The 23,834-nt window shown below is 47.1% G+C and overlaps 1 protein-coding gene across 3 annotated transcripts; it reads right to left on the reverse strand.

Moving 5' to 3' along the window:
* Positions 1 to 521: 521 nt before the first annotated feature.
* GJA8 (gap junction protein alpha 8) lies at positions 522 to 18,067 on the reverse strand. 3 transcript variants are annotated; one of them, XR_003912420.1, is made up of 3 exons: positions 17,946 to 18,067; positions 17,719 to 17,759; positions 14,472 to 14,614 (listed from the first exon to the last, which is right to left on the reverse strand). XR_003912420.1 is itself a non-coding variant. In XM_029949472.1 (2 exons), the coding sequence occupies exon 2, from the start codon at positions 1,842 to 1,844 to the stop codon at positions 522 to 524; it is 1,323 nt and encodes a 440-aa protein (XP_029805332.1). In that variant the 5' UTR covers positions 1,845 to 1,855; positions 17,946 to 18,067. The 3 variants fall into 3 exon arrangements, 1 of the variants encoding a protein (XP_029805332.1); XM_029949472.1 differs by lacking the exons at positions 14,472 to 14,614; positions 17,719 to 17,759 and adding an exon at positions 522 to 1,855; XR_003912419.1 differs by lacking the exon at positions 17,719 to 17,759.
* Positions 18,068 to 23,834: the final 5,767 nt, after the last annotated feature.

Raw genomic sequence — 23,834 nt, forward strand, 5'->3', positions numbered from 1 at the left:
ATCGCCACACCCCTAGATGTGCCATGGCATTAGAACAGGCCCACCCCACTAGTTAGAAGCACCTGCCTGCATCCTGCAGGCATTGGAGTTTGGGCCCCCTGGTACGGGGTCACGTGGTGTCTGCTAGGGAAGTGCTAGGCGATAAAGTCTGGCTGAGCCAGTGAACTTGAGTCACGGCAGGTAAACAGCTATGAGGCAACCCCAGTTCTGATTGGAAGGATTCCAATGGAGAAATGGGGGTGAAAGTAGAGATCCCCACAGCAGCTGGGCTGGAGGGGCAGGGCAGTCATTTGAGACTGGGAACTCTGATGGGACAACGGGTTTCTCTTGGTGGCTTTTTTTATAGGGGAAAGGTGGTTTCCTAGTTGTCCAGCAAGTATTGTGCCCCTGCAGTACCTGTCCAACCAGGGGTGGGTGTTAGGGGAGGGACAGAAGACGCTAATCATGGTGGCCTCTTTTACATTTCATCTTGCCCTATGTCAGCTCGGGTGTTTTCTTTTCTTTCTTTCCTTGGCAACACTTCATACGGTTAGATCGTCGGACCTGGCCCGGCTGCTGGCTTTGCTCAGCCTGCTCAGGGGTCTGGTGTCATCCCTGGTCAGGTCTGGACACAGCGAAGGTGACTTCTCCACAGCCAGCCCTTGCTTGGCTGCCTTTTCAGCCTGCAACTCTTCCTTCTCGCCCTCCTTCCCCACCTCGAAAGTCTCCACTTTCTCCCTCTCCAGCACTGCCAGGGTCTCCTGCCCTTCGCTGCTCACCCTCTCAGCTTCCTGCTTCTTGTCTCCCACTTCCGGTTCCGCTCCCTCCTCCATGGGCTGCTCCTCTCCCTCTCCCTCCTGGGCTCCCACCTGAGCATAGGAAGGCAGTGTCTCTTGGTAAGCCCGGGACAGGTCCCCCAGGGGTCCTGTGCCTATCTTCTCCTCGAACTGACTGAAAGACTTGGCAGAGAGCGGGCTGGTCTCCACCATCCCGACCTCGGTCAGAGGGAAATAGTGGGACACGATTTTCTCTTCTTCCAGCAGCTGGTATCCCTTGGCTTTCTGGATGGAGGAGACGGCGATGGAGTGGAGGGACTTCTCGGGGATCTCCCCCAGGGGCTGCTCCACAGGCCTCTTGATGGCCAACCGGATTCTCTTCAGGCCCAGGTGGCTTATTTCCAGAATGTTGAGGAAGAGGGACACAGAGGCCACAGACAACATGAACAGGATGAAGATGGTCTTCTCGGTGGGCCGGGACACGAAGCAGTCCACCACGTTGGGGCAGGGCCACCTGCTGCAGCGGTAGAGGGGCAGGATTCCGAACCCGTAAAGGAAGTAGTGGCCCACGATGAAGCCCACCTCGAAGAGGGTCTTGAAGATGATGTGGCAGATGTAGGTCCTCAGCAGGGTCCCCTCCAGCCGGAACTTCTTGGTGCCTTTGCTGCTATTGCTGCCCTTCTTGACGCTGCCCTGGTTGGCGGCCAGTGGTGCCTTGTCACCGCCGTCGGCCACCGCCTGCTGGCACAACTCCTCGGCCTCGCGCTCCTTGTGCTTCTCCTCCATGCGGACGTGGTGCACGGCGTGGCCCACGTACACGAGCGACGGCGTGGACACGAAGATGATCTGCAGCACCCACAGGCGGATGTGCGAGATGGGGAAGGCCTCGTCGTAGCACACGTTCTCGCAGCCTGGCTGCTGGGTGTTGCACACGAAGTCCGACTGCTCGTCCCCCCACACGAACTCCGCCGCGGTGCCCAGGATCAGGATCCGGAAGATGAACAGCACCGTGAGCCACACCCTGCCGATGACCGTGGAGTGCTCGTTCACCTCCTCCAAGATGTTCCCCAGGAAACTCCAGTCGCCCATGTCTCACCCACCTGGAGGAGGCAGAAGGCAAGAGCTGAGTGGGCGGAGCTGCAATCCGAGCGGGGGGAGGGGGGGGCTCTCTTGGCTAACCCTCAGGGGTCCCTCTCCTTTCTGAGTTAAGGGGACAGTCAGCTTGTAAGTGGCACCTTATGGGGCACTTCCTCTGAGACTGGGAGGAGGGGACAAGGGCGGCATGAAGAATCTGCTTCCATTAGCTTCCTCACCTGTGAAATGGGTTGAACACTACTACCTGTTCGCAGTCAGTGGGCAAGTGGTAATCTGCAAGGGTAAGGGATGCAATAGGTATGCCATTCTGAGTTCCACCTCAAATAAGGGTCCGTTGTTGACCATAAATAGAAACCTGTGGTTATATGGATTTAAATCAAGACCATAAGCTAAATGAAGCTTCAATACTCTGGTTTCTCTTCAGATCGCATAAATCGTTTGCCTTTTACTAAATGAAGCTTCAAGAGGCGTAATGCTGTAAGAATACCCAACACCATGGGGGTCTGGGCCCCCAACCAAATTCTTGGGTGTATGAAATTGTCTGTAGCCATTGTTTCACTGTGTTGGAATGGATAATGACTGAGTGTTTGGGGGGAAGTGGAAGGAAAGAAACACTTCCTGAACATCTCCTTTGTGGCAGACTTTTGACATTACATTATTTCATTTAATTTGATCATGCTGGACTGTAATCTTCATAAGGATATGGACCATGCCTATTTTATTTATTAAATAAATAAATGCCTGCCACATACTCCATACTCAATGGCAGCCACAGAGCCAAGCATGTCGTGGAAGTTCAAAGGGTATTTAACCAGTCTGATTTGATGAGAAAACAGAAGTTCAGAGAGGTTCAATCAGCTAAGATTGAACAGCTAAGTAGCAGCAGTTTTTTCTGGCCCCAAAGCCTGATTTCTTTCTACCACACCATGGAGATACATTGCTTTCGAGCAGAACTACGCAATTCCACAACTCCTGTACTCTCAATTTATGTTTTTATTTCTCTCTCTACATTGAAATCTGGAAACTATTCTTAATAGCTTCACAAACTGAGAACAATATTTTTTATATTATTATTATAACTCTTTTAAACCTGAAGAATGGGGGGGGGAGTGCTTCAGGGAGGAATCATCTTATGGGGTGAGGAAGGTCCATGGAGAGGCTTTTAGTGTCCCACCAAATGAAAAAGGTTTTAGGGTCTGTAACGTGTGGCTATTTTAATAGAGCTAAAAGTTTGTTGAAAAAAATGCCATTAAACATGATAGCATCTAATGCCTCTAGCAACAGTAACAACTAATGCACAGGAGATCGAACTGACAGGGGTGATGTGTGCAAACTGGATCATACATCCATGGCAACCCTAGGCTATCCTATGAAGGACTATGATCAAAATTTCCACTCTGGGGTGCCCAGCTGGCTCAGTCTGGGGAGCACGGAACCCTTGATCTTGGAGTCATGGGTTCAATCACCACGTTGGCCATAGAGATTACTTGAATACATACATAAATAAATAAACTTAAAAAAGAAAAAAACCCTCCTACCTCAATCTGTGGCAGATGCTTTCCAGCCTGAACATTTCTAGAGTTGCCGTGTTTCCTCATCACTACTCTTAGACTAGGTCAAGAGCTCATGCTAGAGATGTTACTCCAGGCTTCTTTCAGCCTTGCCCTACCCAACAGGATCAGAAGCCCATGGGAGCAAAGGAATATGCCTGCCACTTTTAATGGCAGTGATATTTAGTAACTACTCAAATGGGTGATGAAAAGTGGTAGATTAGGTGCCATTTTCATCCCTAGGAGGGGATACACAAAGTGGCATCTTAAAGCCTCCTTCCAACCTGTGGTTTGGAGCCTGGCCAGACAGTCCTTGGTGGCAGACAGGGATGGTAGGCATGAGCAATGGCCAACCTATGCCCTCCATTTATGCACCACCACTGTCTGCTTTGTGTTGCTTTGCTTGAAGCCCCAGAAACTCCCAAATAGGTAGGGCATCCAACAGCAGCTTCTCTCCTCCTGGGAAGGTGAGAGCATTTGTGGCTCCCTAATCATGACTCCAGCGTTGGGAAGAGTTCCTTGTAGGTACTGTGATACTGAGAGGGGGAGAGGGTCGTCTCCTCAGAACCAGATGTTCAGAATCCCAATCACATGTGTCTAGTAATACCCCTGGATTTGACACTCTTCAAAGTACGATGAAATCTAGTGCTTGCCCAGTAATGAGGGGCAGCCATTTCCACCGCCTTTGGAAAAAAGATGGGAAACCCCATAAACAGGCAGCCCAAGCATAAATTCTATTGGTGGCAGAGCCAGGAAAATCCAAGTTTCTTATAACATGGTTCTGTCTAACATTCGTGTTGAAACAACAATTTATGTAATTTACTCCCATAAGATCAAGTCTGGCTTTAACACACTCTAAATGTAGTGTTGCTAATGTCTTATCCCCATTGACATGTCAACTTGGTTTTTACATTCTTCCTTGTACCATACTGTATCAGTCCTTTGGGATTTCTACGTGTATTTCACTCATGTGTGCAGCGAGCACACACTCTGGGGACTGTGTGTCTGTCAGTCCTGTTTTTCCCTTTGAGAATCAAAAGCTCTTGGAAGGCAGAAACCATTTTGTCTTCATCTTCTGTGAAACATCATGACACAAAACAAAGACTTTCACGGAGTGGACGCTCCATAAACATCAGTGTGTGAGAACAACAGTAATCATTTCAAATCTGAAATTCTCAATCTCTGAGTGTATGTAGTACCAATATTACTTAAAATCTAGGGGACTCCAGTCTTTTTTGCTGCAGTTAGCAATGGGGAGGCTGGGAACTTGCAGAGAAATGCTGAATACCAACAAAGGATAGTAAATTAATCCAAAACTAGCTCATTTGAGGCACTGTTTTGTATAAGATCAAAGATATAAATACAGTAGAAGGTCGATGATTCCTGACACATGAATGCCATAATATACGTTCATAAAACATGAGACCCTTCTGAGCACCCCATCAATAATTTCCAAACTAAATCCAAACATGGCTGTGTCCTTCTACATTCCATGCTGCAATGCTAGAATTGAGTGTGTGTGTGTGTGTGTGTTTAATGTCTCATTACAAGGTTTCTCATAAAAATGGAAAGAAAGAAACTAATTTAGGATGAAATCTTTCCAATTCCATGCTATTGAAACAGGCCAACTATGCTTTTAAGAAGCTCAGGGGCGCCTGGGTGGCTAAGTCAGTTGAGCATCTGACTCTCGATTTCCACTCAGGCCATGACCTCACAGTTTGTGGGATTGAGCTCTGCATTGGGGTCGGTGCTGATGTGTGTAGCCTCTTCCCCACTCCCCTGTTGTGTCTCTCTCTCGCTCTCAAAAATAAATAAACATTTTTTAAAAATAAGAAGAGAAGTTTTAGAGGTGCTAAGGGAAAGTGCCTGGGTTCCTGACTTCTACACATGAAAATTATACTTAAAGGAAGTCAGATCAGAGTATATCTGAACAAACTATTCCACTGAAGCATGGAGTAATCTAAACCAAAAAAAGAATATTTTCCTTCTCTTCGTCAAAGAGGAACAGATCTTTTACAGATGGAAAATAAACCAATGGAGTTCATGCCTTCACCCCCAGGACACCCACCAGAAGATTATGGTTTTAAGTAACGATTACAATGACATCTTATGTTTGGGTATTCCTTGTCTATTTATAACTGATATACTTTTTCATACCTCATTTCAGCCCTCAAAACAACCTGTGAACTAGGTCAGTGGTTCTCAGACTTGGATTTCACATAGTACAATAGCAACAACAAACTACAGTGACCAACACAGGGCTACCAACTCCTAACTGTGCCAAGCAAGGACATAAAAATAAGAAACTTATGAAATCACTAATTATGGCTACAGTCTGTTTTCACCATCATTCCATAGAAGGGGAATTTTCACACCGCAAAACTAGAAAAGACATACTTTCAGAATAAAAGCCCTTTAGATTGAACACAGTTAAGTTGGTGAAAAAATGTCCTACATTGTTTACTACATTATTACTACAGGATGCTGAAAAGCTCATTTTGGACCAGAACTGCCAGGCCCACAGAATGACTGTTTGAGACAAAGAGAACCAGGCATTATCATCCCCCCATTACCAGATAGGAAGGCAGATTAGGAGGTCAAATAAGTCCCCCAAAGGGGCTCAGCCAGTGAGAGCAGAGCAGGGATGTGAGCTTGGTCTTGCTGCTTCAAGCCCAGGGTGATTTCCAGTGTAGCAAAGCCTTGTCCTGGCTTTGAAGGGCAGAACAGCACACTTACATCTGTGTTAACCCGTTCCCTAAAGGATTAGATGGCCGCTTACTACTCCCGGGGGGGGGGGGGGAAGGGAGTATAAATGTGCCTCCATTCCTGTCTCTAGAGCAGCCACTTTAAAAAACAGCTTTCCTAGAGAGCCAACAGAGCCTGCTCCCAGGAAGATTTTTAGTGTCCTCAGCTAGACCTGTTCTTGTGCCCCCTGAAATGCTCCAACATGAAAACACGGAGCAAGAAGCCTCCTCTACACCCACGGCATGCAGTAGTTATTACCATTACTCCTATCACAGAGTTCAAGTGAAAAAGTGCAAAACTCTTTCATAAACACCAAATACTCAGTGTAGGTGCCTTGGGATTCCTGGAGGCATGTTAATTCATTCTGAAAAATGAGAAGACCTTAAAAAGTCAAGTTTTAGTTAGAATTTGGACATCTCCACCCCCATCGTCTCCCCCACTCCTGCATTCCTTTCCCTTCCAAACCTCTGCCAACTCTTAGGCCAGTTCCAAGAGGGTTGTCAGAACTGGACTTTAAGTCCAGTCGTCCCAACCCAAGACCCAACCTTAGTGACCACGTTTCTCCTTTTGGAGAAGCCTGGAGGTGGCCCTTAGATTAGGCTGGGAAAGAAGCCGGGGTGGCAGGGGGAAAGGCTACAAACCACCATCACCCGAGGAAAACTTGCCAATAGCAGTAAGGTCCCCCGGAGAAATATGCTCTCTCTTTCTCTCTTGGCGCTCAGCAGCAAAATGGCAACTTTGGCCTCTTTCCTTTGGCACCTAAAAGCCCACCTCCCACTTCTCTATCCCGCCCCTCCAGTGCTGCACGACTGAGCAGATATGACTGGATTGGTCCTGATGGGTAGGTTTCACTGTCCAGCAATATTTTAAGCTCCCAGCCAGACAGCTTTTATGAAGGGAGGGATGTTTGGAGAACAATGGGGGAGAGAGAATGGGAGAGAGAGAATGGGAGAGCTGTGTTGGGCACAGAGGGGAGGAGGGTGGAGAAAAGCTGATGCAGAGAACCTTAGATGGGCTTCTACAGCCTCCCAAAGTGTCTTTTAGAGGCAGGCTGGCCCTCTGTTGCAGAAAGCCTTTGGCCTCTCTCCAGATGCCCTGAGCCTGGGGGGGATTTCCCCCAAGAGCCTTATCTTTAGCTTAGGGAATCCTAGGGATGTAGGGACAGAAGATGTTCACCTGTGTGCATCCCTCTACCCCGAGTCAGACTGTGCCAAAGTCACCCCAGAAGAAGAGCGTTTGGTCTTTTTCAAGGGATGATCTATCCTCTTCTCTTGGGGATTTGGTCTTGGGTCTCATAACTCTGAGCAGGGAGTATCTTTCTTTGGAAGGAGCCTTAATACTCCAGAAAATGCTGGTGCCATTTATCAATATAATAACATTTCCCTCCTTGTTTTACTCATAATTACAAATACTTCTGAGCAGCTGCAGAGTCAAGGGGATTAGGCAGCGTCAGCTAACAGGTTTAGATTCTAGTGTCTCCATCTGGGAAATGGGGTTACGATGGCTTGACTTACCAAGAATGAAATGAAATCCCAGTGTGGCCGACTGAGGAATGATGTTTGGGAGGTGAGCGTGGAGGGCGTGAACACATGCTCTCTGCCTCTCTGAGGCCCGCCCTCTCCCTCTTGTCTGGGACTGACAATTGCACTGGTATGAAAAATGGTTGTTTTGATCAGTTTCCAAATGCTGAACTGGGGCATTTTATGATACAAGTTTATGTGTGGAAATGATGGAGCAAAAATAGTTGAAACTGCAATGGTTTCAGGAAATCTATAAGGTATGATTACTAAATGGAAGGCAATTTTGAGGGTAAACCAGAAAAAAATCATCTAAGCGTTTGCCTCTTCTCTACCCCCATTTCCTGTCCAGAAAGGTGTCATGGGAATATTGCATTTTGATGGTGGCAGTTTGAAGGGGGATAGTACCAAGGCTGTATGAGGCTCAAATTCCAATCATAGTAAAATGTTCGCTGGCCCACAGCCTGATTTAGAATTCTGATTTCTTTTAGACTTCAGATTTGAAGGACTACCTAACTGGGACAGAGCCTTCTAGAGAATTCCTCAGTTAAAAACAACTGGCCCAAGCTGTTCCTCAATATCAATAAGGCAAGGAGCCGGAAGAGAGAAGGAAGGAAACCCAATCAGTCTTCTTTTTGAGAACATTTGGTAAATGTTGATTCCTGAAGCTTGTGCTTTCCCTGAGATATTCCGGAACCTACAGACTTTTCTTTAAAGAAATTTTTTTAATGTTTATTTATTTTTGAAAGCCAGAGCCAGAGTGTGAGTAAGGGGAGGGGCAGAGAGCAAGGGAGACAGAATGCAAAGCAGGCTCCGGGCTCTCAGCTGTCAGCCCAGAGCCCGACATGGGGCTCCGACTTATAAGCTGTGAGATCATGACCTGAGCTGAAGTTGGCCGCCCAACTGACTGAACCACCCAGGTGCCCCCAGACTTTTCAAATGAACTTGTCTCTTCAATGGCATCCCTGGCCAACTTGTCTCATGTAGTAGAGCACCCCATCTCCTGACATCACTGTGTGGAGAAATGGTCACAGAGGACGCGTTTGCATCTGGAAAAACAAGGAATGTCATCCTACCTCTGAACCAACTCTAGCCTCTCAGGGTTGGACAGATCCAGCTTTGTAATTGAGCACTCGCTTTGCTTTATTTACTCCGTTGATGTTGAAGACCCTCTACCAAGTAATGTCCATATTCGCAGTCTGCTGTTTTTTGAATTATTTTTGTTGTCATTCTTCTGTTTGCAGTCTTTGAAAACATAACCACTCAATCCCTTACCTCTTGAGGAATGTGTTGAAAGAGATGGGGAGAGAGGCCCATCTTAGGGTCATCTGTTGCTGAGAGATGATTGTCTCTTCCTTTTTAAAAATTTTTTAATTTAATTTTTGAGAGAGAGAGAGAGAGAGAGAGAGAGAGAGAGAGAGAGACAGAGCAGGAGTGAGGGAGGGGCAGAGAGAGAGAGGGGGAGACAAAGAATCTGAAGACAGGCTCCAGGCTCCAAGCTGTCAGCACAGAGCCCGACACGGGGCTCGAACCCACCAACTGCAAGATGATGATCTGAACCAAAATCAGCTGCTTAACCAACTGAGCCATCCAGGTGCTCCCATATTGTCTATTCCTAACCAGCAATCAGAAATTTCTCAGGTCTTTCAGAGGGAAGTCTTGTGGTGGCTCCGTTGTTTTGTTGGACGTAAATAAATCTCCAGAACATGAGACATAACTACATTCAGATGCAAATTTTACTGTTCTGTTCTGTGGTAAGGAATGGATTATTGGATCATTGACATTTTGGGTAATCTAATGCTGGCATTCTACTACCAGGGTGCATTTTGGAAACAGTTACCCAGTTACGTGTGGGACAAGGGTGGGGTTTTCAGCGGGAACTTCTGGCTCTGGGTGTGGCCCTTTCGCTTTCTGTTTGTGAGCAGTTTGCTCATCCTCTCTGGGGCTCAGTTTTCTCATCTGTGGAAGAGAGATGGACGAGGGCCTTTCCTGTTGTGTGAAAAGCATGTTTTATCATGGTGGCGGCCACTGACGTACTCCGTGCAATGCTGTGAATACCTTTCCACTTGTCACGTTCACTGTGATCTCCTCCCGACTCTGTCCTGCCGCCCCAGGGTCGTGGGTTGGTTTGTTTCTAAGTGTGCCTTGACTACAGTCGTGTATGCTCCCCTTCCAAAGGGAAAGTGTCAGAACTGGAAACGAGTAGAGGAGATCATTGGCTTCTGTTCCCACATTTTACAAATGGGGAAACCAAAGTTCAGGATGGAAATGACATCCTGAGGGGCAGCTTCGATGCCCCGGCAATTTCCATGGCTCTGGATGCTGCCACATAGGGGACATAGACTCGCTAGGCAACAAGGCTCATTAGAAAGAGCCAGGGGGCCTCTGTCGTGGGTAGAAGGACAGGGAGATAGACACGGGTGGAGGGGCCTGTTCTCAGTCCATCCCAGTGACTAGAACTAGGAGACACAAAGTCTCTTCCAGTTGCTAGCGTGTGCAAGGGAAAATGGGTCTCGGAGAAACCCAGGACCAGGGGCTATGGGTGGATCGGGTCATTTCCCTGAAGGTCCAAGCCTGGCTCTGATTAGTGAGCAATGTTTAGAGATTCATTTCACAAGCCTTTTCTGAGCTCCTACCCTTGGGACACATCAGTGAGTAAAACAAAGGTTCCCTGCAGTTGCAGAGCGCAGGAGTCCGGATTCTCATTAACACCATAACCCAGGGAATTGCACAGTAGGTTAGGAGGTGATAAGAGTTACCCCCAGAGGGTGGGATGGAAGGGGGACTGGGAGAGCCGGTGGAGGGGAGGTGGCGCTTATGGAGAAGGTGAGGTTGGAGCCCACGGTGAAGAGGGCAAAGGAGGGAGCCGGGTGTAGGGGAGGAATCAGGCCAAGTCTGGCAGCAGCAGGCAGGCCAGGGAGGGGGCGCAACGGTGGGTGTGGACACACCTGCTGGGAAAGTAACTTGTTTCCTGATTGCTCATCCTAGCGTGGCTCGCCCACCTGCATGTCTTTAAAACTCCAACGACACTGAGAAACCAGATACCCAGCAGCCTACACGCAGCTTTGCCCTTCCTTTAGGCAACATGCTTCTGCTAAGTAGCCCGTGTGTGCCTGGCGCAGTGCCGGGGGCACCAGGATGGGTGAGACACAGGCCCTGGGATGAAGGCCGGCACACAGAGCGTGCAGAGGCCCCGTGCCCATCTGCTCAAGGAGGGGGGATGCTGGGAATCTGGTCTCGCAGACCCCAGTTCCCGCATCTGGCCTTAGGGCTGGGGTAGGACGATGAACAGAGAAGTGGAAACACTCCGGGCTTTGGTGTGAGACAGGTTTTAGCACCGCCCGCCCAACCCCTCACCCCCCCCCGCAGTGGGCTGCCTGACCTGGCTTATGGGACTTTCCGCAGCTCCTCCTCGGTTTTCTCTTGTGAAAAAAAGGGAACCAGCATCTCCTCAAAGAGTCATTGTGATTAAACGAAACGATGTGCATAAAACGGACTTAGATACCGGACATTCGGGGAGCCCTTCATAAATAGTAACTGCTGCCACCACTGTTCGGAAGAAGGTTTAGATGTTCGCGGAGCCAGAGCAAGGGCTCTCTGCTTAACAAGCATGGGGATCAAGCCTTGCTTTTCCTTGTCTGTGGCGCTGGTGGGCCATGGCCCTCTGTCCCCGCTCCCTGGCCAGTTTGGTCGTGAACCACAGACTGTTCTCTATCACAACCATTTGGCTGAGATTCAAGGGCTCTGGTGCCCTGAGGGGCATGGGGTGGGCCGGAGCGGGAGACGGGGTCACTTTCACTGGGGAGAGGATTTCCCGCACAGACGGCTGTCAGGACAAGGCCAGGCACTCTATTGAGCGGAGCAGCTCATGCGTGAGAGGAGATTGTGCCAGTTCTATAGAGCGCGACCCCTCGGCCCTGGCTTCTTCTGCTAACAAAGTTATCTTTCCCGATCTGCTTAGGCAGAAGGGGGACACCCTTCCCGTCCTTGTGCTGAGCGTGCAGAGCAAGCAGGACGTAGGCCAGGGCTAGGTCTGACCCTCGGCGCCCCCCCAATCCCTCCCCTGTCCCCGCCAGGAGTCTTGGGCTCTCCTCTGCTGCCCCATCACCTCAGTGAGAGGAGCACAGGCAACAGAAACCGGCCATTGGCTGGGGGTGACATCAGGGAGTGTCCTGGCATTCTAGCTGCCTGGGGAGGTTGCAGAGAGAACATTCCAGAAGAGGGGTAGGGAAAGAGGCTGATGCAGCCTCAAATTCCCTGGGCTGCGAACAGCTGTTGATGCAGTCAGTCAGTGGGTCTCACACCGTGGGTCCTCACACCGGCAGCAGAGGCAGCAGTGTCTGGGAACCTGGTACAAGCCCTACCCCAGCCAGGCCCACTGAGTCAGAAACTCTGTGGGTAGAGACCAGCACACCGTTTTTAAAAAGCCCTCCTGGTGATTCTAATGCATACCAACGTGTTAGAACCATTGCTCAAAGTACCCCAGCTACTAGAATTGGTCAGCCTAGCCCTGGTGCCCAGAATGTTTGTAGGCAGCCCTCCCAGACTGCCCCCTGCACTTCCTGACACTCTGCCTCCACAACAAGGCCGTTCTCTGGGTCCATCCAGAAAATGAACAGACAAGTCTTGTGGAGTTCCCTGTGGCCTTTCAGCGGCCATATTAGCCCATCGTACATGGATAATATCATGAATCGGAAGGGGAGAAAACAATTGCGTACATACATGGTGTAGGCAGTTTTACCTCCATTTTACTGAGACTCCGCGAGGTTCAGTGATTTGCTAGGGGTTGCAGAAAGAAAGGGGCAGGGCGAGGCCTGGGACCAGATCTGCTGGACTCCAAAGCCCATGTTTGCTTGGGCTGCCCGAGCTGTCGCCTTTAATTATGAGATTCTGTCCTACAGTGCTGACCTTTCAGAGCATTTGGGGTCACGGGTCTTTGCGCTAATCTAACATTTGTGTGTTTAAAAAAGGGTGTTTTTTTTTCTCGTTTTGTTCTGAAAAACCCACGTAGCTGCAAATATTTTCTAGGGAAAATTTGCTTTGCATGTATTCATATTTTCTAAAAAATTACAAATGTACAGCATGAGAAAACAAACAATACAGGAACAGGCAGGGTAAAAAGTAAAGATCTCAGCTCACCCCCCTTCTTCCTATGGCCTCGTCTCTGCAACCGTGTTTCACAGTTTGGTGTGTGTCCTCCCGGACGCATTTTGCTTTTTAAAGACATACTTAGTATGTACATATTAGTATACGCTTAATATATCTTGATATCTTTGCCGTCTGTGTGTAGATCATTTAAAAGTCTGCAATAGTGGTCCATACTAAGGACATCCTGTAAATTTGTTCAGTCAGATGGTTGTTTCCGTGGTTTTTGCTATTACAAACTTTAAAAAAAATAATAAAAATATCTGTATGTACATATTTTGGGGGCAAATGTAGGAATAGTTTTGGAAGCTGTATTCCTAGAGGTAGAAATGATTGTTCAAAAGATGGGTGAAATTTAAAAGTTGGTAAGTACTACCAATTACTCTCAAATCCGACTGCGCCGGACTATCTGGTCAGCACAGTGTGTGAGCCGACACTCCACCATCCGCTCCTGCCATCGCCGCCTGTTGTCCATCTTTACGTTTTTTGGACAACAGGACGAATAGAGAATATTCTTTATTTTAACTCACAGTGTTCTGATTACTGGATGACTCAGCTCTTTCCTAGCCCATTTGCATTTCTTTTTCTCTGAATCACCTGCTCACATCCTCTTGTCCATTTTGGGGGCAGTTATTTGCCTTTGCATTGTTGGTTTATCTTTTTATAGACCATGGCTGTTATTTCTCTGTCATAAATATTGTAAACTTTTTTCAAACTGTGACTTGTAACTTTGCTTTTAGTGTGTTTTGCTGTACGGAGGATTTATATTTTTATTGGATTAAAGCTGCCATTAAAAAATTTGTGGTGTCTCGTCTTTGTGCCTGGTTTAGAAAGGCTTCCACATTTCAGTAAAATTCAGGAGACCATTCTGAAAAACGGAATTGTCAGAGCAATATGAATACTGTCTATTATCTTCCTAGTGTTGTCTAGAGTGGCCTTTTAACTTTAATAATAAAAGAATTACATGAATTTTATTCGTCTTAGTGGCGTTGGCAACAGATTTCATCCTTGTCACCATTTCCCGGGGCCCATTCTGATTTGCAGATCAGAAAACTCAACCTGGAGATCATCCGTGTCATTTCATAGATGTTTCTGTTTTGCCTGTTTATGATCCTGGATCTGTACTTCTATTCTGCTATGCATGGGTGGAGAGAGAGCTAGGACATGATTATTCTCTTTTACACAGGCATGTTTTCTACCCTTTTAGGGGGAGGACATTTTTTTTCTTTTTCTTTTTGCCTTTTCTCTGGCAAAGAAAATAGCTTTAGTCTGGGCCGGTTACCCTGAATTTTGGAAAAATCCTGCCTCTTTTCTAATCCTTTACCACTGGGTTTCTTTTTGACTTGAGTAAGAGGCTTGAATCTGACCAGATTTATCAGGAAGAACATGATTCTGGAAGCTAGCAAACTTCAGTCTACAGCTTTATCTAGTTGGTCTCCCCATAACCAAGGACTTCACTCTCCAGCTTTGAAGTAGGGATAATGCCAATCTCATGTACATTGCCTACCATAGTTCCCAGTCCAAAGAAGACTCAGAACAAATAGTGCTTTCTGTGCATCCCTCAGTTTCCTGAACCATAGCATGGATAAACAGTGACGTACCTGGCTGAGTTGTTTTGAGGGGTAAATAAGAGAATATAGACTTTTACAAATAAACGTGTTAAAAAGGCCAGAAGCAAGCTTGGTTCCCTTGGGGGGGTCATGCTGCACTTGAACCACTAGATGGCGGTGTGAACACAGCAAGCTGCCTAAGATGGTTCTGTCTGAAGTCCAAGCAGAGAAAGGGAATCCCCACTTCATTTTCTTCCCTATGAATGAAATATATTTAGTGACAATTATTGCACCTGTAACAAAGAAGCTTTACTTTTGCTGTAAATCATTTTTTATCGTCAGAGCTTTTCTTAGGCTATAGACTGCCCTGCGGAATGGTGGCAAGTAGGGCCTAAGAAGCCAGAGCGGTCTTGCTGAAACTCAAACTTGACCAAGTCCTTCCCAAACTCAAAACCCTTCTGTAGTCTGTTATTAAATACAGGGATGTTATTTAACATTTTTAATTTCAATTTTAACCTTACTTTGGAATTGAGAGTATAAGTCATTCAGGTCAAGGGCCGCATGCCCCTCCCTAGTCCTACCTTTCACCACAATGGACCCCCAAAACTCTAGGAAACAAGGCTCAAGAATCACTACAGAATGAAGTTTGGGGCCTTTAACACACCACAAAGGCTCTTCTGCTGTCTAGAGCTTGCCTACTACTCCAGCCCAGATCTTGCAACTCATAGGTTTGCACTTGACCCCAGCAGCTGTAACTTACTGAGTTCCCTGACCACAGCACCCTGATTCTGCCTCTGTGCCACTGTCCATGCAGTCCCCTCTACTTTGAACCTCTCTCTCCAACTCTGACTCATCCATCAAGGCTCAGGTTGGGCTTTACTTTTACTTTCTCCAGGAATTCTTCTCTGACCCCTATCTAGGTTAGAGTTCAATGGTTCACTCATGAGTCTGTCTCCTCTACTGGTCTATGAGATTTGTGAGTGTGGGGGATGTGTCTTTCTCATATCAGTTTTACTTTTTTAAATGTTTTTAATTTATTTTTGAGAGACAGAGAGAGACAGCACAAGCAGGGGAAGGTCAGAGAGAGAGGGAGATACAGAATTTGAAGCAGGCTCCAGGCTCTGAGCTAGCTGTCAGCACAGAGCCCGATGCAGGGCTCGAACCCACAAACCGTGAGATCATGACCTGAGCCAAAGTCGGACACTTAACCGACTGAGCCACCCAGGTGCCCCTCATATCAGTTTTAGGAAGGCTAGGCAAATGAGACCACTCAATGGGCTTTTGTGGAATGAATAAATGAATGAATGAGGCACAGACAGGAGGGTATTCCAGGTAGATACAACGGCAGGAGGTGAAGCTATAGAAGTTGGAAAGGGAAGTGAATGTTTCAGGGAGTGGAGTGTTGGGGGGAGTTCTTCCTAAGCCCCTGGCTGAGCCATTCACTAGAGACCAGAGTGAGCCCTGTCCTCACAAAGCCCCAGCCTCTCAAAGTTGTCGTGAAGATCACAGAGGGTGGAAATGGGGTAGCCAGCAGTGGTCTGCCTCGAAGAATAGTTTTGACAGTGACCTTCGGCAGCCTAGGATCCAGGGTCTAGAGCTCCTTAGGCAACGTCTGGAAGTGAGGACCCTGCTACAGATGACCCTTGCCAGAAATTACACACACACACACACACACACACACACACACACACACGCAATCTCTTTCTCTGTTTTCTTCCTCTTCTGAGATTGGATTCTCTTTCTCTTCTGAGGGTCCCCAAGAAGGGTAGGACAGGACTCCAGGGCTCCTTGGGTTAATGAAGGTGACCTTTCTCAAATGGGCAAATACTGGGAAGGGGGGCAGCCCACATGGCGTCAGAATGAAACTGCACGGAAGAGGGGGCCGGGAAGCAGGGTGGCAGTTCTGGTCCTTCGCGATTGCGGATGTGGGAATCAGTCTTGTGCTGGCACCGTGTCTGGTAACCAAGACATTGGACCACAGAGTTGTTACCCTCTGAAGTCTTCGAAATGACTAGAAGATCTGCTTCCCTCCTAAACACAGAAATGGAATTGCCACCCTTCTCACTCTGGCAGCGTCCTAAGCAGCAGACTCGCCCTGCCGAGGTGTTCCAGGCGGTATTTTCCAGGTAGGATGTTGCCCTCTTAGTGCCTCATCCCAAACCCTTCCCGTCTGGCCCCTGAAACCCGAGTCCTTTGCTTACACCTGTGAGGTTATACAGAACTGAAGAGGTTCATGTCCCTGGACCATTTACGCCCCGTCTGAGGCTGCCCATTTCCCAAAGGCTTGCTACCCCAGGGGGCTGTTCTTTCTCAGATCCTGTGGCTACTGAGGAAATGGAGATTTCCTTGAACTTTCGTGTTTCTGATGTGACTTGCTGAGGTCTGCCTCTTTGCAGGCACCAGGTGCCATTTCTAGAGAAAAGGACTCTAGACAGTCCGCCAAGATAGGTCAAAGGCAGTTTACAGTCTCTCAGGCAGAAAGGGACCCTGGGCATGTAAATGGAGGGTGCAAGAGCCCCAGAGGAGACCCTCCTGACATCACCACGGTCATGGGCTTCAAACACACCCCATGAGATAGGTTAGTTGCTCCCCCCAAACTATAGACGAGGGCATCCTGGCTACAGATCCTCCCTTGCTGGAAGTTTGGGAACTTGCAAAGGACAGAGAAGAGTGTTGAGAGAGCAGATAGGGGAATTCTGGATCCTCCAGATTCCTGGTGGTGGGTTCATGCATTTCCGAGCCACCTTTGCTCAGCCCAGCCCAGCGTGCCAGGCAGGCAGATGCCTTCCTCTCTCAACTCCCACTGGGAATCTCCCTAAAGGGCAGAGGGGGGCTTGTGGCCTAAAAAGGGAGAAAAATCACTTGGGATTTAAAAAAAAAATTGCTTCTTACTTCATTTTCCTTCTGAGCGGGTCCCCAGGCATCCAAACAATGCCTCTCCAGGCGGCCTGACATGGCTGTCATAAAATGCAGCTGAAATCCGTATCTATGGAAACTGGCTGGCTCCTGTTGCCTCCCTTCCTCTCTGCCTCTGCGCTTGCCAGGGTGGGTCTAGACTCGGGGCTCTGTGCTCTGATGTAGGGGCTGCCCTGGCGGTGCCCACTGTCCTACCAGGGCAGAGAGGTGCTGGGGGGGGGGTGACCCCAGTGGGGTGGCAAAGCTTCAGGCCCTGCCAGACTGACAGTGCAGGAGGAAGACAGTGTGTCTGTCTCGGGCTCCAGTGAGAGCAGGCAGTGCCCAGCTCAGCGGGGACAGCGCTGAGCTGGGCACCCGGAGCTCCATGCCACCATCCTGGCTTTGGAGCTTAAGGCTCAGACACTTCCCCAGTCAACCAGGCTCATTCCCTGCCTTCTCCACTCACCTCAGGCTCGAGTGTGATTCTCTGGGCCTTTCTTCTTTTGCCTACAAAGGCAGTTCATTATTCCTTTTAGAGGTATATATGTGATGGTGTTTGGTGTAATAGGTTTTTTGTTTTTTTGGATTGAAGACAAATGAAAACCAGGCGGCTTCAACTTGGCAAAATGAGTGAAATGAAAACAAAGACACCAGAGCTCTCTTTTCCTCCTCAGCCCTAATCTGTCGACTTACCAAACGGATCATTTCTTTGCAGGGGCAGCCTGTCTTCAAGACAGGCACTAGAGACAGGTGTAGCGCACGGGAGGTTGAAGGGTGTAGAGTCGGGAAGTCGGCTGGGAGGGGGACGGGGCAGGGTGGTGATGTAAGGGGAACCTTGCTATCTGGCAAAACGTGTCCTTTGTGACAGAGCTTCTAAGGAGACCGTCTCCACTGCAACAATGTGCTTCTGCCTGGGCAGCCCAAGAAAACGTCCAGAATTCCACCAAGATTGTCCTTACACCACTACATCACTAGGGGGCGATGGTGTCTCTCTTTTGCTCCACACAGGTCTTCCCCCCCCCCCGCCACTTCTTCAGAGATTGTGGGCCAAGAAAGAGGCCAATTCCAGATCTGATTCAGGGTTGGCTCAAGTGAATTCTATTCATCACACCAGAATCGAAGGGCATGGTCTACGTGAGAGTGGCCGACACGATTGGGAATGTAAAGGCACAAGACCTGGCCTTAACCTGAGGGGGGGCTTTCTTACTTGACCTCCCTCACTCTGTTTACCCGAAGGGTGGAGCAGGAGCCCCAGAAGGTATCCCCCACTCTCCTCTTCTCTTCCTCCTCGGTGGCTCCCTTCATCCCTGAAATATTTGCCCCTTTTGTCATGGCCCCCCACACTGCCAAACCTGAGAGTCCTAAGATTCTCTGCTACACCTTGCTTCCCTCTCCCAGGCCTGCCCTATTTCCTCTGGACCTGCAGTATTTGACTGTATCCCTGATCGAAAGAGGGGAGAGACTAGATTATGAAAGGGCGGAAGTATATTTTGTAGTGTTGGTTCATGTGATGACAAAGCAAAGGGCGAACTGGGTGGGTGGCGGGCTCTGACCTCGGAGATTAGAGACCCAGGAGACAGCAGCGCTCTGGGGCCATTCTGCCGAGGGTAAGGGATGGCTGTGTGATCTCAAGCAAATCATTTAATCTCTCTGAGCCTCAGTTTTCTTATATGTGAAATGCAGCTTAATAATAGTACCTACTTGTTAGGATTGAATACCTCATGCATACAGAGCCCTGAAAACCACTGCTGGCACACAGTAAGTGCCCAGAGGAGGCTAGCCCTCATTTTGCCTGCAGAGCTGTGACTTGGATTATCCAAGGCGATCTGCATTTGGCTCTGGGGTACTGGGATAGATGTTTTGGGAGAATTGTTTTCTCATCTGAGACCAGGAGCTCAGAACACGGTTAAGGGAAGCCTGTTGGGAAAGCAAGATATGAAGCAGAGTGTCCAGAAAACAGATCCCTTTGAGGCACTTGTAGGGCACCTCTGGACCACAGCCCTGGATAGTTTTTCTTTTACTATATAGCAATGTGGAGAGAAAGATTATAATGGCACACCAACTTTGCAGGTGGAGAAATAGGTGAAAGAGACAGATTATATGCCCTGCACAAGGCCTGCAAATCCATGCTCCACCCGCACACCACTGCATTTAAAAATAAAAACTAATCAAAGTAGCTTTTGGCACTGCCAGACAGAACAGGCCACGGACAGTGTGTTTGACAGGTCATTCAACCGTGTTGGCAGCCTTCGGCACAGCTTCAGTGAATCTGGGGTAACGCCAGGAATAAAGCTCATCTCAAGGCCTCTAACACACCTCCCTGATTATTTGGCTAGTTTTAGAGTCTCCAACAAGAAAATTTTAAGGAAAAGGAAGGAAGGAAGGAAGGAAGGAAGGAAGGAAGGAAGGAAATACTGTGGGTGGGAATCAGGAAAGGGCAATTTAGAAAAATCTGAAAATTTCCTAAACTTTTCCAAGTATATATTGTGAATTTCAGGATGCGTTCTAGGTCATGGGCCACTGTGATAAGACGATCTTGAATAGAAAGATCAGAACGAGGGTTACGTGCCATCATTCTTTCTAATACAGTGAAAATAATTAATCTGGAAAAATAACCTATTAAGGCTGACAACTGTTTAAGTAAAACTAATGAAATGGAATTGGGAAGAAAATCCTCCCCTGACTTCTTAAATGGGACCATGATCACCAGCAGTGAGAGTTAGGGGTGTCTGTAGTCCTTTGCTGATTATCTGCGGAGCCACAGCATTGATTATCCAGAAAGATCTTTGGAAAATGCCATGGTATTTGTTTTGGCAGTGGATTAATTTTTCAACTAAACCTGTTTGCTTTGTTAAAAATATTTTATTAGAAAATGATATGTGTGCTTAACCTCTTTGTATTCAAGAAATATTTATTGAGGACCAACTCTATGCCAGGCACTGGCCTAGGAGCTGGGAAGACAATGCTGTGTTCGTTAGGCATGGTTCCCATTCTGGAGATCAACACTGAACAAATACTATACATCAGTAATCCTTACACTGATACTGTCTCAGCGAAGTGGACATATAGGGTATGAAATACACATACAGTGAAGAGTTGGCCTTCCCAGAGGTTAGAAATACAAAAGCCCTTGGAAAACCATGAAGTGCTAACTCTAAAAGATGGAACAATGCCTCACTCCAAGCTTCGTCTGGAATCATGGTTAGTTTCCTAATGCACACCAAGTTTGCTTCCGCCTAAAGCCTTAGCCGCTATTTCTGCTGGAACTTTCTCTCTGGAAGGAGGCTAACTTCTTTCTCCAAACTCTACATGGTAAGTGGGAAAGGCCCCAGAGGGGGATAGGAACAGATTGAGAAAGGGTTCTGTCAATTACTGGAGCAGAGAAATTGTTTCAGCTCTATTCAGCAGCCAGTTTGGTTGGAAATCAGGCAAAACACACACACACACACACACACACACACACACACACACACACACACAGAGTCCACATACAGTCCTTAATCAAAACTATCAGCAAGAAGGTCTGCTACTGTCCATCACTCATGCTATAAGGGACTGACACAATGTAGTTCTCATTTTCTAATTATATCCTAAGACTTAGACATACATGCATGTGAACGCCAATGTTATTATGAGAAATAAAAACACTAGCCACCTAAAACTGAAGAGGCTCTTTTCTAACAGTTAGTACTTATTAAATACACACGTACAGGCTTGTGCTTTTACAAAGTACACCGTTTCATTCAATCATCACCTAAGGCCTATAGAGTAACTCTTTTGTTTCTATTTTACAGATGGAGGAATGGAACTTAAATGCATTAGTTCACACGTCCAGGGTCACAGTGCTTAAGAAATGGCAGAACCAGGATTTATACTGGGGCCCTCCTGAACTTTTTTTTTTCCTTCTAATTTTCAGTTTTTGGTTTTTGGTTTCTTGAGAGAAAGAGAGAGAAAGATGGGCAGAGAGAGAGAGAGAGAGAGAGAGAGAGAGAGAGAGAGAGAGAGGGACAGAGCATCCGAAGCAGGCTCTGCACGGAAAGCAGAGAGCCCAATGCGGGGCTCAAATCCACGAACATCCTCACCTGAGCTGAAGGCAGATACTTAACTGAGTCACCCAGGCACCACCCCTGGATCCCCAGCCTGTATTTTTCCATTCTGCAGTACATGTCCTTTGGAGAATGTAGAGGTAGAGATAGCAGCTAGAGTTTGAGACTCTGTTAAACATGATCTGCTTTCTCCTGATAAAGAAACAAGAAGGGGAGGAGAAGAGAGAGTCTACAACTGAGCTTTAAGCTGGGGATTAGTGGAAGCAGATCTTGCATCATTTTGAGTTCAGCATGTTTTATTGGGTGGGCCCTGGTACAAAAAGCTAGGAAATAAGACGTCTGCTCTGAGATGGGGGTGGAAGGTCCCATACTTTCAGATGCCCATTAAAGTGAGAGAGAAGGTATCATCAGTCAGGAGAGGGCTTGGGTAAAAGAAACTAAGACATGTAACTGGCAAATAAAAAAGAGCATGAAAGGGACCAAGACCCAGAGGATCATAGACAAAAGGGACACATGGATTGTTGCCAAGCTGGAATTATTTTTGTTTCAACGGACACCAAAGTCCTCCCCTAGTCCTTGTCCCTCAGTCTTGGTAACATGAAGCTCTGCGGGTCATTCATGCTAACTACCTCCCCTTATGGCTCCCTGTATAATTAGATCTAACCTTTTAAGGAAGAGGGCCCTGGCAGAGATGTCTTAGGGTATATGCATAACCCAGTTCCTTTCAAGTTTCCTGCTGTAAATTTTTGCTTGTAAATTGCTTTTTTGAAACCCTATTATAATCGTTCCTGGGGGTGGGGCATTTTTTTTTTTTTTTAATAATCAGACCAGTTGGCTGCTGTTTGGCGGCCTGCTAAAATAGATTGGAAGAGGCGGTAAAATAACTGTGCAGAGACAGCACGGCAAGAACACTGAGAAGATTAGTGTCCAGGGATTTTTCGTCTTGTACTGCCCGTAAGAAATCAGCCTCGGACAGCCTTCTCCAGCTGCCTTATAAAATGTTAACTTTCCAGTTGTGATTTTGCTTATTGCCATTTCTTCTATTCTTAGAAATAAAAAAGCTTTGGTCCCGAAGGGATCTTTTTTTCTCTCTCATGTTAGCTTTATGTTTAATGATTTTCATAACCTCTTTAAACTGGTATTCTTTCCACTAGCATAGTCAAATGGAATTCGTATGTATTCCTGCCTAGAAGTTAATTAGCTTAGTTTAGGAATGGACTTAATGCGCTGTAACTTGAACTTAAGAACAACTGAAATAATAACCACAATAATCATAATAGTGAATATAATCAATGAAAGCAAACCGTACCACAGTGGGGCTGTAGTCTTGTTCCGCATGCTTACCTGTTGGTCCGACAGATCTCCAAAACCCACGATGCTTGATGACCTGCTCAAACTCTGAAAGTGTCTACAGTGATGACGATCACCCTTACTTCTTGAAAAACATAAAAAAAGAAAAACAGTTAATTATCCTCTTGTTTGGGGGGATTGAGCCCATCCTATTCATACTTCTGCTTTGGAATTTATTAAATTGCATGATGATTATTAGTTAATGTCGCTGGCTCCGCCAATAAAATGTAGGTTCCTTGAGGGCATATTAATTAAAATTAATTTTAAGAAGACTTTGCTGATTCTTGATTAAATTGTGCCCAGAAATTCACTAATAAAAAATGAGGAGTCAAATTAATTCAGTTAATGAGATAGTGGGGCCAGCCAGCTCAGCTAGCCAGCAGGGAGTTCCCATTGAAATTTATCACCACCTGGCTATGTTTTGGCAACTCCTGGTGGCGGCTGTCTGTTCTGGCTTAAATATTGATGGGGAGGCTTCTGAGTCCTGTTGTTCGAATTTCCAGGGCAAGAGCAGTGATACTAGAAATCTCCTGGCTGGTGGTACCCATTTGTTGGCCCAATTTCTGTAGATAGGTGGGGATTCTAGGACACTCCCTTCTCTGATTTCAAGGGTAAATTTGTCTACTATCTCCCCCATCTCCCCCTATTGTGTCTTCTCCTCCCTTTCACATTCCCTCTCTTTTTCCACCCAAAATGAGAAATTTAGAAGGGTACATTTGGGAATGGGGGCTGGAAGGAGGATAGGAGCCAATGTATAATCGCCTTAATTCTAATTCAACATCCTTGCAGGGTTTCACTGTATTGGGCACTCAAAAAGTGTTTGTTGAATGAATGACTAAGTCTAATTTGTCTCACTCAACAACACCAAGCGGTGAATTGAACTTTTTAGAAAGACAACAAAGTGTGTTAAATAACCAATGAAAGGGATCAACAGTTGGTCCCGTTAAATCTTGGGCACCTAGAGTATAGACTAGCCACTAATGGTAGACCAGCAACTCTAGATTTGAAATGCAGAAAGAGCATATACAACAGACTGGCCTGGATTCCAGAGTCAAAACCGTGTCTAATTCTAGCTTAAAGAAAGTCTTGCATTTGGGTAAATGTGAGAGTGGCTGTGGCTATTACTCAAGATTGGACAACTCAGCTGGTACTGGAGTAGAGCAGAGTGTATCAGAGCCTCTAACAT

The sequence above is a fragment of the Suricata suricatta genome, chromosome 8 (genome assembly GCF_006229205.1).
Source record: "Suricata suricatta isolate VVHF042 chromosome 8, meerkat_22Aug2017_6uvM2_HiC, whole genome shotgun sequence".
Classification (NCBI taxonomy): Eukaryota; Metazoa; Chordata; class Mammalia; order Carnivora; family Herpestidae; genus Suricata; species Suricata suricatta.